The sequence below is a fragment of the Pseudophryne corroboree genome, chromosome 2 (assembly GCF_028390025.1).
Source record: "Pseudophryne corroboree isolate aPseCor3 chromosome 2, aPseCor3.hap2, whole genome shotgun sequence".
NCBI classification, from domain to species: domain Eukaryota; kingdom Metazoa; phylum Chordata; class Amphibia; order Anura; family Myobatrachidae; genus Pseudophryne; species Pseudophryne corroboree.
Window position 1 is genome coordinate 357,245,754 of NC_086445.1, and position 26,648 is coordinate 357,272,401.

Below are 26,648 nucleotides of genomic sequence, written 5' to 3' on the forward strand. Positions count from 1 at the left end.
TTTCCCAAGACTACAGACTGGATTTTCAGGAGCTCCCACCTCACAGATTCTTCAAATAAGGCTTACCAGTTTCACAGGAAGTAAGTATAACCGTACAGTACGCCATTCAAAAACTGGTACAGACTCAGGTCATTGTTCCAGTTCCACCTCATCTGCAAAACAAGAGATATTATTCCAACTTGTTTGTAGTGCCGAAACTGGATAGTTCGGTGAGGCCGATTCTGAACCTCAAGTTGTTGAACCTGTATTTACGAGTGTTCAAATTCAAGATGGAGTTTCTGAGAGCAGTGATCTTGGGTCTGGAGGAGAGGGAATTCCTAGTGTCTCTGGATATCAAAAATGCATACCTTCACATTCCGATCTGGCTGCCTCATCAGGCTTATCTACGGTTTGCACTGCAGGCCTGCCACTACCAGTTCCAGTCCCTGCCGTTTGGTTTCTCCACAGCATCGAGAGTGTTCACCAAGGCGATGGCAGAGATGATGTTTCTACTCCGCAAACAGGGAGTGAATGTAATTTCCTACCTGGACGATCTTCTGATAAAGGCACCGTCCAGGAAGTGGTTGTTGGACAGCATTGGCCTCTCAACCATCCTAATCCTGGATCACGGGTGGGTTCTGAACTTACCAAAATCTCACCTGGTACCGTCGCAAAGGCTTCCTTTCCTGGTAAAGATACTGGACACAGAGTCTCGGAGAGTGTTCCTTCCCTTAGAGAAGGCTATGGAAATCCAGTCGATAGTTCGGGCTGTCCTGAAGCCAGCCTGGATCTCTATTCATCTGTGCATTCGCCTACTGGGGAAAATGGTGTCCTGCTTACAAGGCGCTCCAGTACGGAAGGTTTCATGCAAGGCCCTTCCAGCTGGATTTGTTGGATAGATGCTCCAGGATCGCATCTCATATGCGCCAGAGGATCTGTCTGTCGTCAAAAGCCAGAATCTCCATTCTGTGGTGGCTACAGACTTCTCACCTCATCGAGGGTCGGCATTTCCAAGCCTCAGAGGTTCGGGAGCAGTCGCCCAAGGGGTGCAGTTTCAAGGGAGATGGTCAAGTCGGGAAGTCGTCCTTCCAATAAACATCTTGGAACTTAGGGTAATCTACAACGCCCTTCTGCAGGCCTCGTCTCTACTTCGGATTCAGGCCAATTAAGTCAAGTCGAACAATGCAACAGCATTACCGTACATAAACCAACAGGGTGTAATGAAAAGCAGAGCCGCAATGTCAGAAGTGTCAAGAATTCTCCTCTGGGCAGAAAAACACACTGTGGCGTTGTCGGCGGTCTTCATTCCAGGAGTAGACAACTGGGAAGCAGACTTCCTCAGCAGACACGACCTGCACCCGGATGTGTTCCGGTGGTTGACACGTCGGTGGGGATATCCACAGATCGACACAATGGTCTATCGACTCAACAAGAAGCTCAAGCTGTATTATTCCAGGTCGAGGGAGTGGCAGTAGCGGTAGATGCTCTGACAACTCCTTAGGTTTACCAGCTGGTGTACATGTTTCCTCCACTTCCTCTGATACCAAGAATTCTAAAGAGAATAAAAAGGGACAAGGTTCAAGCAATCCTCATTGCTCCGGACTGGCCTCGAAGGGCCTGATTACCGTTTCCTCTTGTAATGCTGATCGAAGATCCGTGGCCTCTACCTCTTCGTGAGGATCTTCTGCATAGACCCGTTCGTTGATCAAGACTTACCGCGGCTACTTTTAACGGCATGGCAGTTGAACGGCTGATTCTAGCCAGGAGAGGGTTTCCTGACAAGGTCATCCCAACTTTGATCCAAGCCAGGAAGGGGGTAACATCTAAACATTATTACCGTATATGGAAGAAGTATGTCTCTTGGTGCGAGAGCAGACAATATTCTGCGGTGGAATTTCATCTGGGTTGTTTCCTGCTTTTTCTGCAGTTGGGAGTGGATGTAGGCCTACGCCTAGGCTCCATTAAAGTCCAAATTTTGGCTTTGTGTATTTACTTTCAGAAACAATTGGCTTCTCTACCTGTGGTCCAGACGTTTTTGTAAGGTGTTCTGCACATCCAGCCTCCCTTTGTTCCTCCCACGACACCTTGGGATCTCATTTTGGTGCTGCAGGTTCTCCAATCGGACTGGTTTGATCCGTCACAGCAGGTAGACGTAAAGTACCTGACGTGGTAGACCATCACACTGTTGGCCTTGTCTTTAGCAAGACATGTGTCCGAGCTAGGGGCGTTGTCTCACAAGAGCCGCTACTTAATTTTCCATGCAGACAGAGCTGAACTCAGAACTCGTCAGCAATTTCTACCGAAAGTGGTGTCCGCGTTTCACATCAACAAAGCTTTTGTGGTTCCAGCTGTTTCTGACATCTCTACTACTTCAAAGTCTTTGGATGTTGTGAGGGCTTTGAAGGTGTATGTAAAGAGAACAGCTCGTCACAGAAAATACGACTCGCTGTTCAATCTCTATGATCCGAGTAAAATTTGGTGTCCTGCTTCAAAGAAGTCCATTGCACGCTGGATCAGTCTCACTATTCAGCATGCTTATTCCATGGCAGGATTGCTGGTTCCATAAAGGGAGGAGCCAGCGCACACTATCAAATTCTTAAAGTGCCCAAGTCTCCTAGTGGACCGGTCTATACCCATGGTACTAAATGGATTCCCAGTATCCCCTACGGACTACGAGAAATGGAGTTGTTACTATTTATGACTCCCCCCTTATTAGTGTATTTTACTATATTATATGTTTTCAGCTTTGACTATGGCCTCATTTAGAGATGAATTATTAGCTTAAGCAGCTTTGTATTAATATTCTGTTTTTTGGCCTGTAAAAATGTTAAGGTATATTTTGGAAGTTTAAAACATACTTGATGACTTTCAATGCATCATTTAATAATTCTACCACTCGTTTATATACGTGGTATACATTCATTATGATTCCTTATATGAACGTAATATAGCAATTAACCTAGATTCAGGATGCTTTCTAATTGTATACGTGTTTTTTAATATGAAGATATTGATGTAATTTTATAATACGCCCATCAGGTGGAATACACCGGGAATCTTCCCTGAATCTTTTTCCTCTAAGTATCTGATCCACTATATGATATTTCTGAATCAGTCATGTGTGTACTTTTTTGGATAATTATGTCCATGGTATAGACATTTTTGGTTTAAACAGATCTTAGGAAGTATGTATACATTGGTACTATGCTAATGTTTTTTCTATAGGTATTTGGGCCATGATAAGAACTGTATGCCCATTTTGTTAAGCCTAAGTACCTGGATATACTATATTTTCTACTGATGTAGATTGCTTCATGGTATAGTAAGGTATGTTGTCCTTATGTATGAAGGCTCAGTTGCTTCATTTATAGTAAGTTATGTTGTCTTCATGTATTAAAGTTCAATTCCATATACCCATTTCTCTGCTTCTCCATTTCTTCTTATACATATCTGTATCTTTATTGATTATATCATCAGCTATATTTTCTCATACGTCCTAGAGGATGCTGGGGTCTATTTCATGACCATGGGGTATATACAGTTCCGCAGGAGCCATGGGCACTTTAAGACCTTTCACAGGTGTGAAATGGCTCCTCCCTCTATGCCCCTCCTCCAGACCTCAGTTTTAGAAATGTGCCCAGGCAGACTGGATGCACTCCAGAGGAGCTCTACTGAGTTTCTCTGAAAATACTTAAGTTAGGTTTTTTATTTTCAGGGAGAACTGCTGGCAACAGTCTCCCTGCTTCATGGGACTGAGGGGGAAGAAGTAGGAACCAACTTTACTAAAGAGTTTCATGGCTCTGCTTCTGGCTTACAGGACACCATTAGCTCCTGAAGGGAACTGAACGCTAGCCATGCCTAGATGCTCACTCCCACAGCACTCCTTCACCCCCCTTGCAGAGCCAGAAGACAGGTGAGTGTTAGAAGACAGATCTTCAATCATGAAAGTGATGGCTAAAGGTACCGCGCGGCTGACGGGAGTGCAGCGCGCCATGTTGCCCACACATGCACTGGCGGGGGGGGGGGGGGGGGGCGCCCCGCCCCGCCCCGCCCCGCCCCGCATGAAACCTATGGAAACCGGTATAAATAAAGGGCATAAGTTGCTGAGGCACAGTCCTACCCCCTGGGCTGCAATTTGTATACCTTACTTGGCAAAATGCACATAATACAGTTATAAACTGTATATGTGCCTAATCCCCCGCCATAAATATTATTAAAAAAGCGGGAGAAACCCGCCGCTGAAGGGGCGGGGCTATCTTCCTCAGCACAGCCAGCGCCATTTTCTCTTCACAGCTCCGCTGGAAGGACGCTCCCCAGGCTCTCCCCTGCAGTATACACTACGGAAAGGGTAAAAAAGAGAGGGGGGGGGGGGGCACATAAATTTAGGCGCAAAAGGTGATATAAGCAGCTATTGGGGGAAAATTCACTTTGTATTAGTGTAAATCCCTCTGTTATATAGCGCTCTGGTGTGTGCTGGCATACTCTCTCTCTGTCTCCCCAAAGGACTTTGTGGGGTCCTGTCCTCAGTCAGAGCATTGCCTGTGTGTGCGGTGTGTCGGTATGGCTGTGTCGACATGTTTGATGAGGACGCTTATGTGGAGGCGGAGCAGGAGCCGATAAGTGTGATGTCTCCCCCTGCGGGACCGACACCAGAGTGGATGGATATGTGGAAGGTATTAACCGACAGTGTCAACTCCTTGCATAAAAGGTACGATGACGTAACAGCTTTGGGACAGCCGACATCTCAGCCCGCGCCTGCCCAAGCGTCTCAGAGGCCATCAGGGGCTCAAAAACGCCCGTTACCTCAGATGGCAGACACAGATGTCGACACGGAGTCTGACTCCAGTGTCGACGAGGATGAGACAAATGTACAATCCACAAGGGCCATCCGATGCATGATTACAGCAATGAAAAATGTGTTGCACATTTCTGACATTACCCCGGTTACCACAAATAAGGGTATTATGTTTGGGGAGAAAAAGCAGCCAGTGACTTTTCCCCCATCTGATGAGTTAAATGAATTGTGTGAAGAAGCGTGGTGTTCCCCAGATAAAAAATTAGTGATTTCTAAGCGGTTACTAATGGCGTACCCTTTCCCGCCAACGGATAGGTTACGCTGGGAGACCACCCCTAGGGTGGACAAGGCGCTCACACGCTTATCAAAAAAGGTGGCACTGCCGTCTCAGGATACGGCCGCCTTAAAGGAGCCTGCAGATAGAAAGCAGGAGGCTATCCTGAAGTCTGTGTATACACACTCAGGTACTATACTGAGACCTGCTATTGCTTCAGCATGGATGTGTAGTGCTGCAGCAGCATGGTCTGATTCCCTGTCAGATAACATTGATTCCCTTGACAGGGATACTATTGTGCTAACCATAGAGCATATTAAAGACGTAGTCTTATATATGAGGGATGCACAGAGGGACATTTGCCGGCTGGCATCTAGAATTAATGCAATGTCCATTTCTGCCAGGAGAGTATTATGGACTCGGCAGTGGACAGGTGATGCTGATTCTAAAAGGCACATGGAAGTTTTGCCTTATAAGGGTGAGGAATTGTTTGGGGACGGTCTCTCGGACCTCGTGTCCACAGCAACAGCTGGGAAGTCGACTTTTTTACCTCAGGTTCCCTCACAGCCTAAGAAAGCACCGTATTATCAAGTACAGTCTTTTCGGCCCCAGAAAGGCAAGCGGGTCAGAGGCGCGTCCTTTCTGCCCAGAGGCAGGGGTAGAGGGAAAAAGCTGCACCAGACAGCCAGTTCCCAGGAACAAATATCCTCCCCTGCTTCCACTAAGTCCACCGCATGACGCTGGGGCTCCACAGGTGGAGCCAGGTGCGGTGGGGTCCCGTCTCCGGAACTTCAGCGACCAGTGGGTTCGCTCACAGGTGGATCTCTGGGTTCTACAAGTGGTATCTCAGGGATACAAGCTGGAGTTCGAGACGTCTCCCCCTCGCTGTTACCTCAAATTAGCCTTGCCAGCTACTCCCAAGGAAAGGGAGGTAGTACTGGCGGCAATTCACAAGCTGTACCTCCAGCAGGTGATAATAAAAGTTCCCCTCTTTCAACAAGGACGGGGTTACTATTCCACAATGTTTGTGGTACCGAAACCAGACGGTTCGGTGAGACCCATTCTAAATTTGAAATCCTTGAACACTTATATAAGGAAGTTCAAGTTCAAAATGGAATCGCTCAGGGCGGTTATTGCAAGCCTGGAAGAGGGGGATTTTATGGTATCACTGGACATCAAGGATGCTTACCTACATGTCCCCATTTACCCACCTCACCAGGAGTACCTTCGATTTGTGGTACAGGACTGCCATTACCAATTCCAGACGTTGCCGTTTGGTCTGTCCACGGCACCGAGGGTATTTACCAAGGTAATGGCCGAAATGATGATACTCCTTCGAAAGAAGGAGTTCTAATTATCCCGTACTTGGACGATCTCCTTATAAGGGCGAGGTCCAAGGAGCAGTTGTTGGTCGGAGTAGCACTATCTCAGGAAGTGCTACAACAGCACGGCTGGATTCTGAATATCCCAAAGTCGCAGCTGGTTCCTACGACGCGTCTGCTGTTCTTGAGCATGATTCTGGACACAGAACAGAAGAAGGTGTTTCTCCCGGAGGAGAAGGCCAAGGAGTTGTCATCTCTGGTCAGAGACCTCCTGAAACCAAAACAGGTGTCTGTGCATCACTGCACGCGAGTTCTGGGAAAGATGGTAGCTTCTTACGAAGCAATTCCCTTCGGCATCACCCTGTCCCCGAGGGCCAGGGTGTCTCTGCTGTGGTGGCTGCAGAGTGCTCATCTTCTCGAGGGCCGCAGATTCGGCATTCAGGACTGGGTCCTGGTGACCACGGATGCAAGCCTCCGAGGTTGGGGGGCAGTCACTCAGGGAAGAAACTTCCAAGGACAATGGTCGAGTCAGGAGACTTCCCTACACATAAATATTCTGGAACTAAGGGCCATTTACAATGCCCTAAGTCAAGCAAAACCCCTGCTTCAAAACCAGCCGGTGCTGATTCAGTCAGACAACATCACGGCGGTCGCCCATGTAAACCGACAGGACGGCACAAGAAGCAGGATGGCAATGGCAGAAGCCACAAGGATTCTCCGATGGGCGGAGAATCACGTGATAGCACTGTCAGCAGTGTTCATTCCGGGAGTGGAATACTGGGAAGCAGACTTCCTCAGCAGGCACGACCTCCACCCGGTAGAGTGGGGACTTCATCCAGAAGTCTTCCAGCTGATTGTAAATCGTTGGAAAAGGCCACAGGTGGACATGATGGCGTCCCGCCTCAGCAAAAAGCTAAAAAGATATTGCGCCAGGTCAATGGACCCTCAGGCGATAGCTGTGGGTGTACCAGTCGGTTTATGTGTTCCCTCCTCTTCCTCTCATACCAAAGGTACTGAGGATAATAAGAAAGAGAGGAGTAAGAACTATACTCATCGTTCCGGATTGGCCAAGAAGAACTTGGTACCCGGAACTACAAGAAATGATCTCAGAGGACCCTTGGCCTCTGCCGCTCCAACAGGACCTGCTGCAGCAGGGGCCCTGTCTGTTCCAAGACTTACCGCGGCTGCGTTTGACGGCATGGCGGTTGAACGCCGGATCCTGATGGAAAAAGGCATTCCGGTTGAAGTCATTCCTACGCTGATAAAAGCTAGGAAGGATGTGACAGCAAAACATTATCACCGCATATGGCGAAAATATGTTGCTTGGTGTGAGGCCATGAAGGCCCCAACAGAGGAATTTCAGCTGGGTCGATTTCTGCACTTCCTACAGTCGGGAGTGACTATGGGCCTAAAATTGGGATCCATTAAAGTCCAGATTTCGGCCCTGTCTATTTTCTTTCAAAAAGAACTGGCTTCACTGCCTGAAGTTCAGACGTTTGTTAAGGGAGTGCTGCATATTCAGCCCCCTTTTGTGCTTCCAGTGGCACCTTGGGATCTCAACGTAGTGTTGGATTTCCTAAAATCACATTGGTTTGAGTCACTTCAGACCGTGGAGTTGAAGTATCTCACGTGGAAAGTGGTCATGCTTTTTGCCTTGGCTTCGGCTAGGCGTGTGTCAGAATTGGCGGCTTTGTCATGTAAAAGCCCTTATCTGATCTTCCATATGGACAGGGCAGAATTGAGGACTCGTCCCCAATTTCTCCCAAAGGTGGTATCAGCGTTTCATTTGAACCAACCTATTGTGGTGCCTGCGGCTACTCGGGACTTGGAGGATTCCAAGTTGCTGGACGTAGTCCGGGCCCTGAAAATCTATGTTTCCAGGACGGCTAGAGTCAGAAAAACTGACTCGCTGTTTATCCTGCATGCACCCAACAAGCTGGGTGCTTCTGCTTCGAAGCAGACTATTGCTCGCTGGATCTGTAGCACGATTCAACTTGCACATTCTGCGGCTGGACTGCCGCATCCTAAATCCGTAAAAGCCCATTCCACGAGGAAGGGGGGCTCTTCTTGGGCGGCTGCCCGAGGGGTCTCTGCTTTACAACTTTGCCGAGCTGCTACTTGGTCGGGATCAAACACTTTTGCAAAATTCTACAAGTTTGATACCCTGGCTGAGGAGGACCTTGAGTTTGCTCATTCGGTGCTGCAGAGTCATCCGCACTCTCCCGCCGTTTGGGAGCTTTGGTATAATCCCCAATGTCCTTACGGAGTACCCAGCATCCACTAGGACGTCAGAGAAAATAAGAATTTACTCACCGGTAATTCTATTTCTCGTAGTCCGTAGTGGATGCTGGGAGCCCGTCCCAAGTGCGGACTTTCTGCAATACTTGTATATAGTTATTGCTTAACTATAGGGTTATTGTTCTGAGCCATCTGTTAAATGAGGCTCAGTTGTTGTTCATACTGTTAACTGGGTATAGTTATCACAAGTTGTTACGGTGTGATTGGTGTGGCTGGTATGAGTCTTACCCTGGATTCCAAATCCTTTCCTAGTAATGTCAGCTCTTCCGGGCACAGTTTCCCTAACTGAGGTCTGGAGGAGGGGCATAGAGGGAGGAGCCAGTGCACACCAGATATAGTACCTAATCTTTCTTTTAAGAGTGCCCAGTCTCCTGCGGAGCCGTCTATTCCCCATGGTCCTTACGGAGTACCCAGCATCCACTACGGACTACGAGAAATAGAATTACCGGTGAGTTAATTCTTATTTTTACCACAATGAGAGGGTTTTCTTTAATAAAGAAGTAATGTAATTTTCCCTCCACCTCACGAGTTGAACAGTCTCTTGGAAGGAGTCTGATTTAACCTGAAAAGAAATTTGATTCCCAAAAGGAATTCAGGCAGCTTACCTTTTTCCAAAAGGTGGGAGTCACCCCGCATTTTAGACAGGGCCCTGTCATAAAAGAGAAAATGTGTTTCTCCCTGCGCCTGGAATGGCTTCACTTAAGGAGCCGACAGACCGCAAGTGAGTGAGGTGATCTATTGATGTGGCCAATGGGACACTAATCAGGCCTACCATTGTCTGTGCATGGGTGAGTAGTGCTATTGAAAAGTGGTCAGAAAACTTGTCATTAGACATTGACACAATAGATGGAGACGAGATACTCCTAATGTTAGGTCATATCAAAGACGCTGCTGCGTACGTACTAGAAACCATGAAATATATTGGTCTCTTGGGATCAAGAACCGCTACCATGGCAGTATCGGCTTGTTGGGCGTTGTGGATTCGCCAGTGGAATGCTGATGCAGATTCCAAAAGAAATATGGATGCTCTCCCGTATATAGGTGAGGCATTGTTTGGTGATTGGCTGGATGCGTTAGTCTCGGCGGCTACCGCAGGTAAGTCGTCTTTCTTGCCTTCTGCTCCTGCACCAGCAAAAAAGACACATCACTCTCACATGCAGTCCTTTCGGCCCAACAAATACAAAAAGGCCAAAGGTTCCCCCTTCTTGGCAGGTAGGGGAAAAGGAAAGAAGTCTGCAGCGTCTCCAGGATCCCAGGAGCAGAAGTCAACCCCTGCTCCTGCCAAATCTGCAGCATGACGCTGGGTCTCCCTTGCGGGAATACGCTCGGGTGGGAGCACGTCTGAATCTTTTCAGCCAAATCTGGATTCAATCTGGCCTGGACCCATGGGTACAAGCTAGAGTTTCAAGATGTCACCCTATGCCGATTTTACAAATCGACCTTGCCAGCTTCTCTTCCAGGAAGAGAGGCATTAACAACGGCAATTCAAAAATTATGTCAGGATCAGGTTATTGTCCTGGTACCCTTGTCACAGCAAGGAGAATTTTTTTTATTCAAGCCTCTTCGTAGTTTCGAAGCCGGACGGCTCGGTCAGACAGATTTTAAACCTGAAAAATCTGAATCTCTACCTGAAAAGGTTCAAGTTCAAGATGGAATCCCTGAGGGTAGTGATTTCCAGTCTGGAGGAGGGGGACTTCATGGTGTCAGTAGATATAAAGTATGCTTACTTGCATGTTCCCATTTATCCTCCTTACCAAGCTTATCTGAGATTCGCAGTACAGGATTGCCATTACCAGTTCCAGACGTTGTTGTTCGGACTCTCCACGGCACCGAGGGTATTCACTAAGGTGATGGCGGAGATGATGGTCCTCCTTCGTCAAATAGGAGTCAATATAATTCCTTATCTGGACGATCTCCTGATAAAAGCGAGATCCAGGGAACAGTTGGTGCGGAACATTGCACTCTCCCTGTCAATACTCCAACAACACGGTTGGATCATGAATTTTCCATAGTCGCAGTTGGAACTGACGACAAGATTGTCCTTTTTAGGGATGATTCTGGACACAGAAGTACAGAGAGTATTTCTTCCAGTGGAAAAGGCTCTAGAAATCCAGAAAATAGACAAATATTGAAACCAACAAGAGTGTCGATACATCAATGCATTCGGTTGTTGGGAAAAATGGTACAGTTTGGCCGATTTCATGCCAGAGTATTCCAGTGGGACCTGTTGGACAAGTGGTCCGGATCCCACCTACACATGCACCGGAAATTAATCATGTCCCCCAAAGCCAGGATTTCACTCCTGTGGTGGCTATACAGTTCTCACCTACTAGAGGGACGCAGGTTTGGGATTCACGACTGGGTCCTAATAACCACGGATGCAAGTCTCCGAGGCTGGGGAGCTGTCACACAGGGGGAAAGCTTCCAAGGAAAATGGTCATGTCAGGAAGCCTGCCTTCATACAAACCTTCTGGAATTGAGAACCATTTACAACGGCCTTCTGCAAGCGGTACATCTTCAATATCATCCTGTGCTGATCCAGTCGGACAATGTAACAGCAGTCACGTACATAAACAGGCAAGGCGGAACGAAAAGCAGAGCGGCAATGGCAGAGGTGACAAGGATTCTCCTCTGGGCAGAAAGACATGTTAGAGCTCTGTCAGCAATTTTCATTCTGGGAGTGGACAACTGGGAAGCAGACTTCCTCAGCAGACACAATCTCCATCCAGGAGAGTGGGGCCTCCACCAAGATGGCTTCGCAGAGGTGACAAGTCTTTGGGGGAGTTCCTCAAGTAGACATAATGGCATCTCGTCTCAACAAGAATCTTCAGAGATACTGTTCCAGGTCGAGAGACTCTCAAGCAATAGCAGTGGGTGCACTGGTGACCCAGTGGGTGTTTCGGTCGGTATATGTTTTTCCTCCACTTCCACTGATTCCAAAAGTTCTCAAAATAATAACAAGAGCAGCTACTTGGGCAGGGTCAAACACTTTGCTAAACTTTATAAGTTTGACACTGTGGCCGATGAAGACCTCAAGTTTGGTCAATCGGTTCTGCAGGGTCATCCGCACCCCCCCCCCTCCTCCCCCCCCACCCCCCTCACCCCCATCCGTACTGGAGCTTTGGTATAAACCCCATGGCCATGAAATGGACCCCAGCATCCTCTAGGACGTATGAGAATACAGGATTTTAATACCTAGCGGTAAATCCTATTCTCCTAGTCCGTAGAGGATGCTAGGCGCCCGACCCAGTGCGTACTTTACCTGCAGTTTTGTTCAGTTAATTACACAAGTTGTGTTACATTTGTTTTCAGCATGTTGCTGTAAATGGTTCATGCCTGTTGGCGTGTGTTATGTTGAATGCCATGTTGTGCGGCATGGTTTAGGTGTGAGCTTGTATGATTTTCACCATTAGTATAAATGTAAATCCTTTCCTCGAAATGTCCGTCTCCCTGGGCACAGTTCCTATAACTGAGGTCTGGAGGAGGGGCATAGAGGGAGGAGCCAGTTCACACCCTTGAAAAGTCTTAAAGTGCCCATGGCTCCTGCGGAACCGTGTATACCCCATGGTCATGAAATGGACCCCAGCATCCTCCACGGACTAGTAGAAAAGGATTTACCGGTAGGTATTAAAATCCTGTTTTTACTATGTATTGTTCTTATTTTTACTGGAAAGTATATGAATCCTGTATAGAATATAGGAATGTATTCTAAAAAAAATTGTATTTTATACTCCGCTGTACCCCTGATGAATTCTCGATAAGAGACGAAACGCGCTGGGTTATCTATTTCTGTTTGTTTGACCTCTAATTTGCATATATAGAAGGAGGAAAATCAGAATCGCTGTGAAAATGTTTCATTGTGGAAGAAAGGACTATACTGTTATTTTATGACTTTTTATTAAATTTGTCTAGCAAGTGGAACACACTCAATGTTTGTCCTTTTAAATCTTCCTTTCCAAATGTGCTATGTCCACCTCCCCTTTCCTGCAAGCCCTTCATTGGCTTCCCTTCCTTTTCAGAATCCAATTCAAGCTTCTCACACTCTTACAGAGCCCTCACCCACTCTTCTTCTCTGACCTTATCTCATTTTACACTCCCACTCGCCCTCAGTGCTCTGTTAATGCTTGCTGCCTCTCCTGCCTACTGGTTACTTCCTCCCACTCCTACTTTCAAGATTTTTCACATTCATCCCCCTTTCTCTGGAATTCTCTACCTCTCCCCCTCAGACTCTCCACCAGCCAAATCTCATCCTAACCCTTTGTTCCGCGCTATTTGTCTACCCCATCTGTGTCACCCCTGTCTGTCTGCCCCTGCCCTTTAGACTGTAAGCCCTTGTCCCTCGCGTGCTTATCCTTTTCTTGTGTAAACTATCTTCGACAGCACCAAATACTGTGCTTTTCTGCCCTGATACTTATTTCAATGTCGGGTGCTGATGTTGCTATGTTTATTTACCCTGTACTTGTCCTATATTGTCTTCAACTGTTAGTCACTGTTTTCCTATTTTAATTATTCATTTATGTACTCTTATTGGTTGCTATGGATTCCTTGTGGTGCCATATACAGTAAATAGAAGATAACAGTTACTGCCTTCCCTGGTACTGTTTTCAGTGCAGTCATACAGCCTGAGGTGCAGCACCGCCCCCAGCTTTCAGCAGTTTTTGACTGCCAGAGGGAGGCACAGATCACGCTGCCTTTCTAGTCTGTGTATTTGCAGCAGAGCGCAAATAATCCAATGAAGATAGCAGATTGTTACACTGATTTGTGTTCATAACACTGATTAGTAGAAAAAACGCATATTTCATTTGGGTATGACAGGTAAGTGTTTGCCTTCCTGTATCCACGTCCGTGGTATGATGGGGGTAATTCCAAGTTGATCGCAGCAGGAAATTTTTTAGCAGTTGGGCAAAACCATGTGCACTACAGGGGGGGCAGATATAACATCTGCAGAGAGAGTTAGATTTGGGTGGGTTATTTTGTTTCCGTGCAGGGTAAATACTGGCTGCTTTATTTTTACACTGCAATTTAGATTGCAGATTGAACTCGCCACACCCAAATCTATCTCTCTGCACATGTTATATTTGCCCCCCTGCAGTGCACATGGTTTTGCCCAACTGCTAAAAAAATTTCCTGCTGCGATCAAGTTGGAATTACCCCCGATGTCTCTTACATTTCATTGCAATTGACCCGAAGAATCTGGATAACATTTTCTAGCATTTTTCTATCATGTGCTTGTATATAACTTCTTTAATTTTTTTTTTAGAATGCTCTTTGGTCTTCATTTTTACAGCTTTCTATCAGGTTTGCAGTATTTCCAGTGTTTTTTGAATAAGGGAGTCTTTATTCCATGAAGGCTGACCTCATTTATTTGTGTAGACTTGAAGCTTCCACAGCACTTGGAGTTGAGTTCTTCAATGTTTAAGGGGTTGAATACTTTTGCAAGCTGTACTATATGCACATTTGACCTTAGTACACTTCTTAAGCGTAATCCTCTTTTCTTGAGCGGATTTGAAATCTGGAGTTACTGTATTTCAGTTACTGTATGAATACACATTCCTTTAGTTCTTGATCAATCTAAAGCTGCACTGTTACCTAGGCAAACTGTTCCTGCTCTCCACAGCCACAGAACCAATTGATGCTCCATGTACTGTAGCTTTTGTTTTCCCAAGAATTTTGACAGTTCTGCATACAGTTTGGTGGTAGTGCAGTTTTAGCAATAAAGTGGCGTGAAAAAGTAATTGCACTCTTCCTGATTTCTTCTAATTTTGCATATTTGTCATGCTTACTGTACTTGTTTAATTGTGTTGAATATAAGACCAAGACAAGCTGAGTTCATATAAAATACAGTTGTTAAATGTTTGTTTCATTTACTGAAGAAAAGAAGTTACTCAACACCCTGTAACACCTATGTGAAAAATTCTTCACCTAAACTTAAGTGGTTTTGCCACCTTTAGCAGCAGTGACAGCAACCCAACACTTCTGATAGTGGGAGATCAGTCTTTCACATCACTGTGGAGGGGTTCTGGCCCACTTCTCTGTGCAGAAATTCCTTAATTCCGCCTCATTGAAGACTTTTTGAGCATGAACTGCCCATTTAAGGTCCTGCCACAGCATCTCAATTGGGTTCAAGTCAGGACTTTGACTAAGCGACATCAGAACCTTAAGTTTTTCTTTCGAGCCATTTAGTGGTGGACTTACACTTGTGCTTTGGATCATTGTCATGCTGCATAACCCAATTGCACTTTATTTTCAGATCATGTACTGATGACTAAACATTCTCCGTCAGAATTTTCTGGTAGAGAGCACATTTCATGATTTTATCAATTATGACAAGTAATCCAGGTCCTGAAACAGCATACCCATACCATCACACTACCATAACCATGTTTGACTGTTGGTATGATGTTCTTTTTGTGGAATTCTGTGGTAGCTTTACACCAGATGTAATGGGATCCATGTCTTCCAAGAAGTTCTATATTTGACTCCTTAGTCCACAGAACATTAGCCCAAAAGGCTTGAGACCATCAATGTGTTTTTTGCAATTGTTTGGGATATTCTCCATGGTAACTGTTGTTTAGCTATTTTTTTTAGCTGTGCAACTCTCCCATAGATACCAATTTTGCGCAGCTATTTTCTTATGGTGAAGTCTTGAGCGCTTGCATTAACTGAGGCGAGTGAGACTTGCAGTTTCTTAAATGTTTGTCTGGGTTCTTTTGTGTCTTTCTAGCTGAATTGATGAAGCACTATTGGAATAATTTTTGGACGTCAGTCACTCCTGGAAAGAATCACCACTGTATCATATTTTCTCCTTTTGGAGATAATGGCTCTCTCGTACTGTGGTTCCCTGGAGTCCCAGAACATTATACTATAAATGGCTTTGTAACCCTTTCCAGGCTGCTGTTATTCAATAACTTTCTCTTCTCATCTCTTCTGGAATATCTTTTGATTGTGGCATACTGTGCTGCTTGTTGAGACCTTTAAGCCAACTTCACATTGAGGGAAGGACATAATTTAAGTGATGTTTAGATTAAATAAGGCTGGCAGCATTCAAGCGTGATTGTGTTCAATTAGACTAGACATAATAATTATCAATTCAGTTTGTTTCATTGGTTAAATGAGTGGCTAAGGGGGCAATTACTAATTTACACAGGGCCAGTTGGTGTTTTGTAACCATGTGTTTCTTTTCAGTTTTTTGTAGCATCAGATCCTACAGTCAAAACGGACCGGCTTTGGCATGACAAATATACTCTAAGAAAGTCTATGATTCCATCTTTCATCACTATGGATCAGTCTAGAAAGGTGAAATAGATTTTCCTAATTATATACTGTACCATAACTCTTAGTGGCTTGCTTGTTTTTAATCTCTTCAGAAATGGACCGAATTCTGTATTTTGGATAGACTTTTGTTTCACAAAGCATGAATATTGACTTATTTGTCCAAGCAAATGTGTTAATGTTTTGTTTTCGGTACACTGGGTTTCTTTATTTTTTTTTTTGGTAGCAAACTGAGATATCCATTCTACTGTTATCTAGGATGAAAATAGACAACGTATAAAAACAATTACACCTTTTCCTTCCCATGACTACAGATGTTGCAAGTGTTTAACTGACACCTAGTATGTCAATCTGCTAGTCATGTATAACAGGGTCGTAGAGTCTGGTTGCCAAACCTTTGACTCTGTTTTACTACTGTCCGACTCCTTCAGAAATTACAAACTCATGTTACTTAGTTACAGGTTGAGTATCCCATATCCAAATATCCGAAATACGGAATATTCCGAAATACGGACTTTTTCGAGCGAGAGTGAGATAGTGAAACTTTTGTTTTCTGATGGCTCAATGTACACAAACTTTGTTTAATACACAGTTATTAAAAATATTGTATTAAATGACCTTCAGGCTGTGTGTATAAGGTGTATATGAAACATAAATGAATTGTGTGAATGTACACACACTTTGTTTAATGCACAAAGTTATAAAAAATATTGTCTAAAATTACCTTCAGGCTGTGTGTATAAGGTGCATATAAAACATAAATGCATTCTGTGCTTAGATTTAGGTCCCATTACCATGATATCTCATTATGGTATGCAATTATTCCAAACTACGGAAAAATCCGATATCCAAAATACCTCTGGTCCCAAGCATTTTGGATAAGGGATACTCAACCTGTATAACAAAGTTTCATTTAGTTAGTTTTTCTTTTTGATTGAACAAAATAAAGTATATAAACTGATAAAGTATATAGGCGGGGAACTCCCGCCTGACACAGTGCACAAACACACAGTAATTTATATACTTTATCAGTGAGAAAATGTTTATGCCAATATAGGTGACACAGTTATGCATGTTTGAACTGTAGTATGGTCTATGGGTGTGGATCTCAGTAAACCAGAATAAAGTTTATACAGCAGTGGAAAAACGGATGGTTATAATTTTTGAGCAAGGTCCAGATTAACATTACCACAGGGATTGATATAAATTATTACTTACATTATATGTGGACCATAATAATAATAACAACAACAACAAACAAGAACTAAATGACCCATGACTGAGAATTATTATCCCAAGTATAATTAATTATTTTAGAATTTCTCATACCTCCTAGAGAAAGCTGGGGTCCACTTCAGTACCATGGGGTATAGTCTGTTCCGCAGGAGCCATTGGCACTTTAAAAATGTTCAAGGGTGTGAACTGGCTCCTCCCTCTATGACCCTCCTCCAGACCTCAGTTTAGAAAATGTGCATTCCAGGGGAGCTCTACTGAGTTTCTCTGAAAGACTTTGTTAGGTTTTTTATTTTCAGGGAGGACTGCTGGCAACAGTCTCCCTGCTTCGTGGGACTTAGGGGGCAGAAGTCGGAACAAACTTCCTGAATAGTTTCATGGCTCTGCTTCTGGCTGACAGGACACCATTAGCTCCTGAAGGGTACTGAACGCTAGCTGCGGCTATGTGCTCACTCCCACAGCCCGCCGTCACCCCCCTTACAGAGCCAGAAGTCAAAAGACAGATGAGTGTACAGAAGAAAAGGATCTTCAGTCATCGTGATGGCTAAAAGGTACCGCTCAGCCATGCTACCCTTCACACACAGGCACTGCAGGCGGGGAGGGGGGGGGGGGGGCGCGGCGGCGCCCTGGGCAGCATGAAACCTTATAATAACTGGCAGATAAGGGACATAAGATGCGGAGGCACAGTCCTACCCCCACCAGTATAAATATTAGTATTGAAAGGTCTGAGGGGAAACGCACCATTACGGGGGCGGTGCTTCCTCAGTCAGCCAGCACACTGCTCAGCGCCAATTTCTCTCCTTCCAGGCTGCAGAGAAGAACGTTGGTTCTCTTCCACTTCTGAACCAAGTATCCGGGTGCAAAACAGGAAGGGGGGGGGGGGTTCAGTTAAATTTGGTGCTATATTGTGTATTTATCATTATAAAAGCGCTACAGGTCTGTGGACATTTTGTGTTTCACAAAAATTTTTTATTACTGGCGCTGGGTTGTGAACTGGCAAATCCTGTATGTGTCCTTCTGACAGATTTTACTGTGGGTCTGTCCCCTATAAGTCCTGGAGTGTCTGTGGTGTGGTTGTGCACGTGTGTGACATGTCTGAGGCAGGGAGCCCTTCCCTTGAGGGAGCCATTTTAGGGACACAGAATTGTAATGTGGTGGCGCTGCAGGCACACCACGAGCCTGAATGGGTGAAAGAATTACGTGATAGTGTGAATCATATCAGTAAGAGATTAGATAAGTCTGAGTCTCATGCAGAGAACTGGAGAAAATCAGTGGAAGATGTGATTTTTCATAGTTCTGCCTTTTCATCCACAGGCCACCCCTCTGGGTCACATAAGAGACCTTTTGCGCAAATAGTACAAACAGATACCGACACGACTCTGATTCCTGTGTCGACACTAGTGATTCAAGAGGAAAAGATCCTTAAAAAGCATTCAATACATGATTGTTGCTATAAAGGAGGTTTTGGAAGTTACGGAAGCCCCTCCTGTACCCCAGGAGAAGCCTTATTTTTATAAAGAGAAGAAAATTATTGTAACTCTCCCTCCTTCTCACGAGTTGAATACTCTCTTTGAGGGAGTTTGGGCAAACCCTGAAAAAAATTTTTAGATTCCCAAAAGGATTCAGGTTGCTTATCCTTTCCCGGCAGGGGACAGGAAAAGATGGGAGTCACCCCCCGTCTTAGACAGTCCCCTGTCACGGTTAACTAAAAAGGTGATTCTCCCTGCGTCTCGGACGGCTTCACTAAAGGAGCCGGCAGACCGCAAGTTGGAGACTACGTTAAAATCGATTTGTGGCCAATGGTACGCTGCTCAGGCTTACTATTGCTTGCGCATGGGTGAGTAGTGCTATCGAAAAATGGTCAGATAACTTGTCATCTGAAATTGACATGATAGATAGAGACGAGATACTCCTAAAGTTAGGTCTTATAAAAGACGTTGCTTCATACATGCTAGAAGCCATGAAAGATATTGGGCTCTTGGGTTCAAAAGCCGCTACCATGGCAGTCTCAGCTCAGAGGGAATTGTGGATTCGCCAGTGGAATGCTGACGCAAATTCCAAAAGGAATATGGAGGCTCTTCCGTATAAAGGTGAGGCCTTGTTTGGAGATGGGCTGGATGCGTTAGTCTCTGCGGCTTCCGCAGGTAAGTCGACATTCTTGCCTTATGCTCCTGCACCGGCAAAAAGGACACATCACTCTCAGATGCAGTCCTATCGGACCAACAAATACAAAAAGGCCAAAGGTTCCCCCTTCTTAGCAGGTAGAGGGAGGCGAAGACGAAAAAAGTCTGCAGCGTCTCCAGGATCGCAGGAACAGAAACCCCTGCTTCTGCCAAATCTGCAGCATGACGCTGGGGCTCCCTTGCGGGAGTCCGCTCGGGTGGGAGCATGTCTTAAACTTTCAGTCAGATATGGGCTCAATCTGGCCTGGACCCATGGGTCTTGCAAATAGTGTCCTATGGATACAAGCTGGAGTTTCAGGACGTCTCCCCATGCCGATTTTTCAAATCGACCTTGCCAGCTTCTCTTCCAGACAGAGATGTCGTAAAGGCTGCAATTCAAAAATTATGTCAGGATCAAGTCATTGTCCTGGTACCCCTGTCACAACAGGGAGAAGGTTTTTATTCAAGTCTCTTCGTAGTTCCGAAGCCGGACGGGTCGGTCAGACCAATTTTAAACCTAAAATCTCTGAATCTCTACCTGAAAAGGTTCAAGTTCAAAATGGAATCTCTGAGGGCAGTGATTTCCAGGCTGGAGGAAGGGGACATCATGGTTTCAGTAGACATAAAAGATGCTTACTTACATGTTCCCATTTTTCCTCCTCATCAAGCTTATCTGAGATTCGCAGTACAAGATTGCCATTACCAGTTCCAGACGTTGCCGTTCGGACTCTCCACGGCACCGAGGGTTTTCACCAAGGTGATGGCAGAGATGATGGTACTCCTTCGGCAACAAGGAGTCAATATAATTCCTTACCTGGACGATCTCCTGATAAAAGCGAGATCCAGGGAACAGTTGGTGCAGAACATTGCACTCTCCCTGTCAGTACTCAAACAACACGGTTGGATCATGAATTTTACAAAGTCACAGTTGGAACTGACGACAAGATTGTCCTTTTTGGGGATGATACTGGACACAGAAGTACAGAGGGTATTTCTTCCGGTAGAAAGGGCTCTGGAAATCCAGAGAATGGTCAAACTAATTTTGAAACCAACAAGATTGTCGGTCCATCAATACATTCGGTTGTTGGGAAAGATGGTAGCGGCCTACGAGGCCATACAGTTTGGCCGATTCCATGCCAGAGTATTCCAGAGGGACCTGTTGGACAAGTGGTCCGGATCCCACCTACACATGCACCGGAAGATAATCCTGTCCTCCAAAACCAGGATTTCACTCCTGTGGTGGCTAAACAGTTCTCAGCTTTTATAGGGATGCAGGTTTGGGATTCAGGACTGGGTCCTAGTAACCACGGATGCAAGTCTCCGAGGCTGGGGAGCAGTCACACAGGGAAAAAGCTTCTAAGGAAGATGGTCAAGTCAGGAAACCTGTCTTCACATAAACATTCTGGAATTGAGAGCCATTTACAACGGACGTCTAAGCGGTGCATCTACTTCAAGATCAACCCGTGAAGATCCAGTCGGACAATGTAACAGCAGTCGCGTACATAAACCGTCAGGGCGGAACGTAAAGCAGAGCGGCAATGGCAGAGATGACAAAGATCCTCCTCTGGGCAGAAAGACATGCAAGAGCTCTGTTGGCAATTTTCATTCCGGGAGTGGACAACTGGGAAGCAGACTTCCTCAGCAGACGCGATCTCCATCCAGGAGAGTGGGGCCTCCACCAAGAAGTCTTCGCAGAGGTGACAAGTCTTTGGGGAGTTCCTCAAGTAGACATGATGTCATCTCGTCTCAACAAGAAGCTTCAGAGATATTGTCCCAGGTCGAGAGACCCTCAAGCAATAGCAGTGGATACACTGGTGTCACAGTGGGTGTTTCAGTCGGTGTATGTCTTCCCTCTACTTCCACTTATACCAAAAGTTCTCAAGCTCATAAGAAGAACAAGGGTTCGAGCGATCCTCATTGTCCCAGACTGGCCAAGGAGGGCTTGGTATTTAGATCTTCAGGAGTTGATCATAGAAGATCCTCGGCTTTTTCCTTTTCACGAGGACCTGCTGCAGCAGGGGCCGTGCGTGTATCAAGACTTGCCGCAGCTACGTTTGACGGCATGGCTGTTGAGCGCCGGGTCCTAGCCCGAAAGGGTATTCCCAAAGAAGTCATCCCCATCCTTATTCAAGCCAGGGAAGGAGTAACGTCTAGACATTACCACCGTATTTGGAGAAAATATGTGTCTTGGTGTGAATTCAAGAAAGCTCCTACGGAAGAGTTTCACTTAAAACGTTTCTCCATTTTCTGCAGGCGGGTGTGGATGCGGGCCTAAGATTGGATTCAATCAAGGTCCAGATTTCGGCTTTATCAGTTTTCTTTCAAAAACAATTGGCCGTCCTTCCAGAAGTTCAGACGTTCGTGAAAGGGGTGCTGCACATCCAACCTCCATTTGTGCCTCCGGTGGCACCATGTGACCTTTAATGTGGTGTTGCAATTCCTTCAATCGGATTGGTTTGAACCTCTACAGGAAATAGAATTGAAGTTTCTCACTTGGAAAGTGGTCATGCTACTGGCCTTGGCATCCGCAAGGCGGGTGTCTGAGTTTGGGGGCCTTGTCTCACAAGAGCCCTTACCTGATCTTCCATGAAGATAGGGCAGAGTTGAGAACTCGCCAACAATTTCTTCCGCAGGTGGTTTCGTCTTTCCATATAAACCAATCTATTGTGGTGCCAGTGGCTACTGACACCTTCACTGCGTCAAAGTCTCTTGATGTGGTTAGAGCTTTGAAAATTTATGTCGCAAGTACAGTTAGGATACGGAAAACAGAGGCTCTGTTTATTCTGTATGCTCCCAACAAGATTGGGTGTCCTGCTTCTAAGCAGACCATTGCGCGCTGGATCAGAGGGACGATTCAGCACGCTCATTCCATGGCAGGATTGCCGATACCGAAGTTTGTAAATGCCCATTCTACTAGAAAGGTGGACTCATCCTGGGCGGCTGCCCGGGGGGTCTCGGCGTTACATCTTTGCCGAGCAGCTTCTTGGTCAGGGGCAAACATGTTTGCAAAGTTTTACAAGTTTGACACCTTGGTCGATGAGGACCTCAAGTTTGGTCAATCGGTGCTGCAGGGACATCCGCACTCTCCCGCCTGTACTGGAGTTTTGGTATAACCCCATTGTACTGAAGTGGACCCTGCATCCTCTAGGACGTATAAGAAAACAGGATTTTAATACCTAGCGGTAAATCCTTTTCTCCTAGTCCGTATAGGATGCTGGGCACCCTACCCAATGCGTACTTTACCTGCAGTTGTTAGTTTTGTAGTTACACAAGTGTTGTGTTACGATTATTTTCAGCATGTTGCTGCAATTGTTCATGCCCGTTGGCATGTGTTAAGTTGAATGCCTTGTTGTGCGGCATGGTTGATGTGTGAGCTGGTATGAATCTCAGCGTTAATTTAAAAGTAAATCCTTTCCTCGAAATGTCCGTTTCCCTGGGCACAGTTCCTATACTGAGGTCTGGAGGAGGGGCATAGAGGGAGGAGCCAGTTCACACCCTTGAAAAGTCTTAAAGTGCCCATGGCTCCTGCGGAACAGTCTATACCCCATGGTACTGAAGTGGACCCCAGCATCCTCTACGGACTCGGAGAAAAGGATTTAACGGTAGGTATTATAATCCTGTTTTTCCGTCAGAGCCATTGCAGCTGAATGTAATGTTACTGCAGGCTAGCGATTAATATATTTTAAGTACTGTATTCACTAGTTGTCAGACAAACTAGTTACAAACCAGAGAAAGACAGTGGCTATTATTGATATAAAGTAACACATACACCTCATTACTAAGTATCACTCAGAATATAACAACTCAGGGTTACAATACTACCAGCTAGATACTTCTATGTCTGTGGTGTAAATACCACAAACCCCAGCACATAAGATATTATAAATATTGGTTGTTTGTACACAACTCGCTGTTACTAAATATATATATATATATATATATATATATATATATATATATAAAGGTTAATAAGAGACGTGACACGAGATGTAATTTTACATTTCTTTATTCACATTTATTGATATTTCTTTCACTTTTTTTATAATTATTCTTACTTCGCTTAATCAGCCTTTTATAGGCTAAAGACAAAATAAATGTAGAACAAATATAAATTATAAGCCATACAGGTTGTTGAATTGGGTATTTTGTTGATACCTGCTTTTAAATGAATAAAAAAACAATTTTAACAGTAATTGAAATAAAGGGACAGAGTTCACCCAAGTAAATCCAATTCTTTTTCCTTTCCTGTAATATACAAGTTTGAAAATGTGTGTGTGTGTGTAGTTATCTTGCGGTTTATGGTCATGAGTGTGAGGATAATAAGAAATAAAAGTGTCAGATATCTTAACGTATACCACTTAGTAACCGCTTATCACCCAGACCATGGGTGAGAGGACTGAAGAGGAATTGATTTCTGAAGGGAAGCAGATAAGGCAATTGAATCTGCTTTTGCGTGAATGGTTCCTCTGACCACCCCTGTTAGAGCCAGCACAGGGGAGACAGGAGACCACCTCACAATGAGAAATTGTGAAGGGCAGCCCATGGCAAAGTAGTCCTGTCCTGTCCTGTACTGTACAGTGATTGGGCTTCTTTTAACACCCCTTAGGTGCTTTTAGATGTTAAAAATCATTAAGTATAGGTTGAGTCTCCCATATCAGAAATGCTTGGGATCAGAAGTATTTTGGATTTCAGATCTTTCCGTATTTTGGAATATTTGCGAACCATAATTAGTTGTCCTGGGGATGGGACGCAAGTCCTAAAGGTGTATTGAATTCTTGGTTGACAGACGGCAGTTTCCGACTCTTTCAGGTCGAATAGTGATTCGACCTGTTCAATGGGGCTGCCGTTTTCCTGACAGGTCGGCAATCCTGACTTGTCGGAATACACGTAGATTGGCGGATTAGAAGCGGATCCACGTGTTTTGTCAGATTTGCGGCCAAATCCAACAGCTTTTTGCAAAAAAATACTGTGTTGTCGGATTCTTTACGTCGGAAAGGATCTGACATGCATTGAATACACACCTAAACATGAAAAAGAATCTTCTTGAAAATAGTCCTTAACGAATCGTCATCCTTTATGTATTACAAAGTGAAATTACATAGCATAACCAATAAAATGACAGAGCTAAATGCAACTGTTCAAGCTTTGTGTTCTCTTTCTAAGGGGTCTATTCATGAAGCAGTGAAAAGAGTGGAGAAAAGGACCAGTGGAGAAGTTGCCCATGGCAACCAAACAGCTTTCAAGGAAGCCTCTTATCAAGTACATTTTAAAAATGTAAGGGAAATGCTGAATGGTTGCCGTAGGCATCTTCTCCACTGGTCTGTTTCCCCACTGTTTTCACTGCTTCATGAATACACCCCTAAATATACGGTTAGGATTCCCTTGTGATGCATTTTTGGTTCTGACACATCCATAACAACGTTCAATGCAACAAAGGTATAGTACTTTAGGAAACTGTTATGTGTATGATGCATTTTCCATAACTAAAGTATCTGACATAGCAATTAAACTTGCAAAACTGTAAAATAGATATTCTAATGCCAAATTAAAAGCAAGCAAAGACTTATCAGTGTTCTAAAATAAGATTATAAAGCTTAGATTACTATAGAGGCAACAATGTTGGACAAGGAGCCCATATGTCAGGGGTGGCCAGACTTTTGGAGTTGGCGTTCTACTTTGAAAGCTGAAAAGCTTTCGTGATTTACCTAGGTGGGACGTGCGTGGCATAACAAAAAGGGGGCGTGGCCTCCTCACTGCATAGGGTGTAGGGACTGTCTCACCCAAAATCACAAATTAGTCCCCCACAGGTAAATACCTCAAACATGTTGTGCCCCACACAGGAGTAAAAACACATTGTGCCCCACACAGGAGTAAAAACACATTGTTCCCCACACAGGAGTATACATTGCCCCATACAAGTAAATGAAAATTGTCCACCCCAAAAAAATAAAACATATATTAAATTGTCTCAGACCCAGCTCCTCCTCCTTCCCCCTTCCCCATATAACACTTCAATAACACCGCCAAATACTACCTACCGAGCAGGCAGCCAGTCGGAACAGCAGGGCTTCTCAAAGCGCGTGGGTGACATCATGATGTCACCGGCGCGCTGCACTACTGGGAGCTGGTTAAATTTAGTTAAGTTGTTCGCATTCTACCTGCAGATGCTCCGCAAGCTACCAGTAGATTGCTATCGACCTTTTGGCTACCCTTGCCATATGTTATTGAAGAGGCCTGGTCTGTGAAAGTGGTAGGTATTGCATGCAATGTTCTAGTCTAGATATGTATTCTTCTTTCCCAACAATTGACTTGGAATTTTGTTAACGGCTTAGACAAATTTTGAGAGGGAGGGGGGAGATATGAAATGAGAAAAACCCATGGATCTTTATTGATCCAATCTTCCATTGTGGAGTTTAGGATTCTGTGTATTTTGTCTTAAAATGGAGATATATTTTGCCAGTTCCACCAAACATGGAGTACTTATTTACTTTAAACCAATACCTTTTCACTCATCCCTTAATGTGTGCCTAGAGCAATCCAAGTGCTATGTAGCATGGGGATGGTTTGCCCTGTAGTGGTTTTGTAGAATTTTTCATCCTAATTCTTCTCTGAAATACTGACTAATCGGAGGTTGATACTAATAATCAGGTCAGTCTAGTTAGCTGTATCACAGCCAGAACTGCACTCTACAGCAGCCCTTACTTGCGCAAAACTAATCTCAGAGCAAAACTGACGATTCGGTCTGGAAACGGGTTGTGAGGAGTGTGAGATACGGTCAGTGGTACAAGTAGAAAAAATGTCTTATAGGTACTGTGTGCTTGTGCAAAAAAATGGGTGTGACCAAAGAAAATGGGAGCGTGATACACATATGGTGGGAGGGGCAGATACACATGTGACCCCAATAGTGCCAGATACACGTTGCCCCGCAGCGCCAGATACACAAATGCCCCCCCCCCAGTGCCAGATATACAAATGCCCCCCCAGTGCCACATACACAAATTTACCCCCCCCCCCCAGTGGCAGATAAACAAATGCCCCCCCCCCCCCCCCCCGTGCCAGATACACAAATGCCCCCCCCCAGTGCCAGATACACAAATGCCCCCCCCAATGCCAGATACACAAATGCCCCCCCCCGTGCCAGATACACAAATGCCCCCCCCAGTGCCAGATACACAAATGCCCCCCCCAGTGCCAGATACACAAATGCCCCCCCAGTGCCAGATACACAAATGCACAAAGGCCCCCCCCCCCCCCCCCAGTGCCAGATACACAAATGCTCCCCCCTAGTGCCAGGTACACAAATGCCCCCCCCC

General features: G+C 45.2%; 1 protein-coding gene across 2 annotated transcripts in view; it reads left to right on the forward strand.

Annotated features, from left to right (window-relative positions):
• Positions 1-26,648, forward strand: part of TUBGCP3 (tubulin gamma complex component 3) — a 634,372-nt gene that overhangs the window by 347,992 nt on the left and 259,732 nt on the right. For both annotated transcript variants that reach the window (XM_063953156.1, XM_063953155.1), the window contains exon 12: positions 15,854-15,964. In XM_063953156.1, the coding sequence (XP_063809226.1) occupies positions 15,854-15,964 (111 nt within the window). The remainder of the gene's footprint in view (positions 1-15,853; positions 15,965-26,648) is intronic.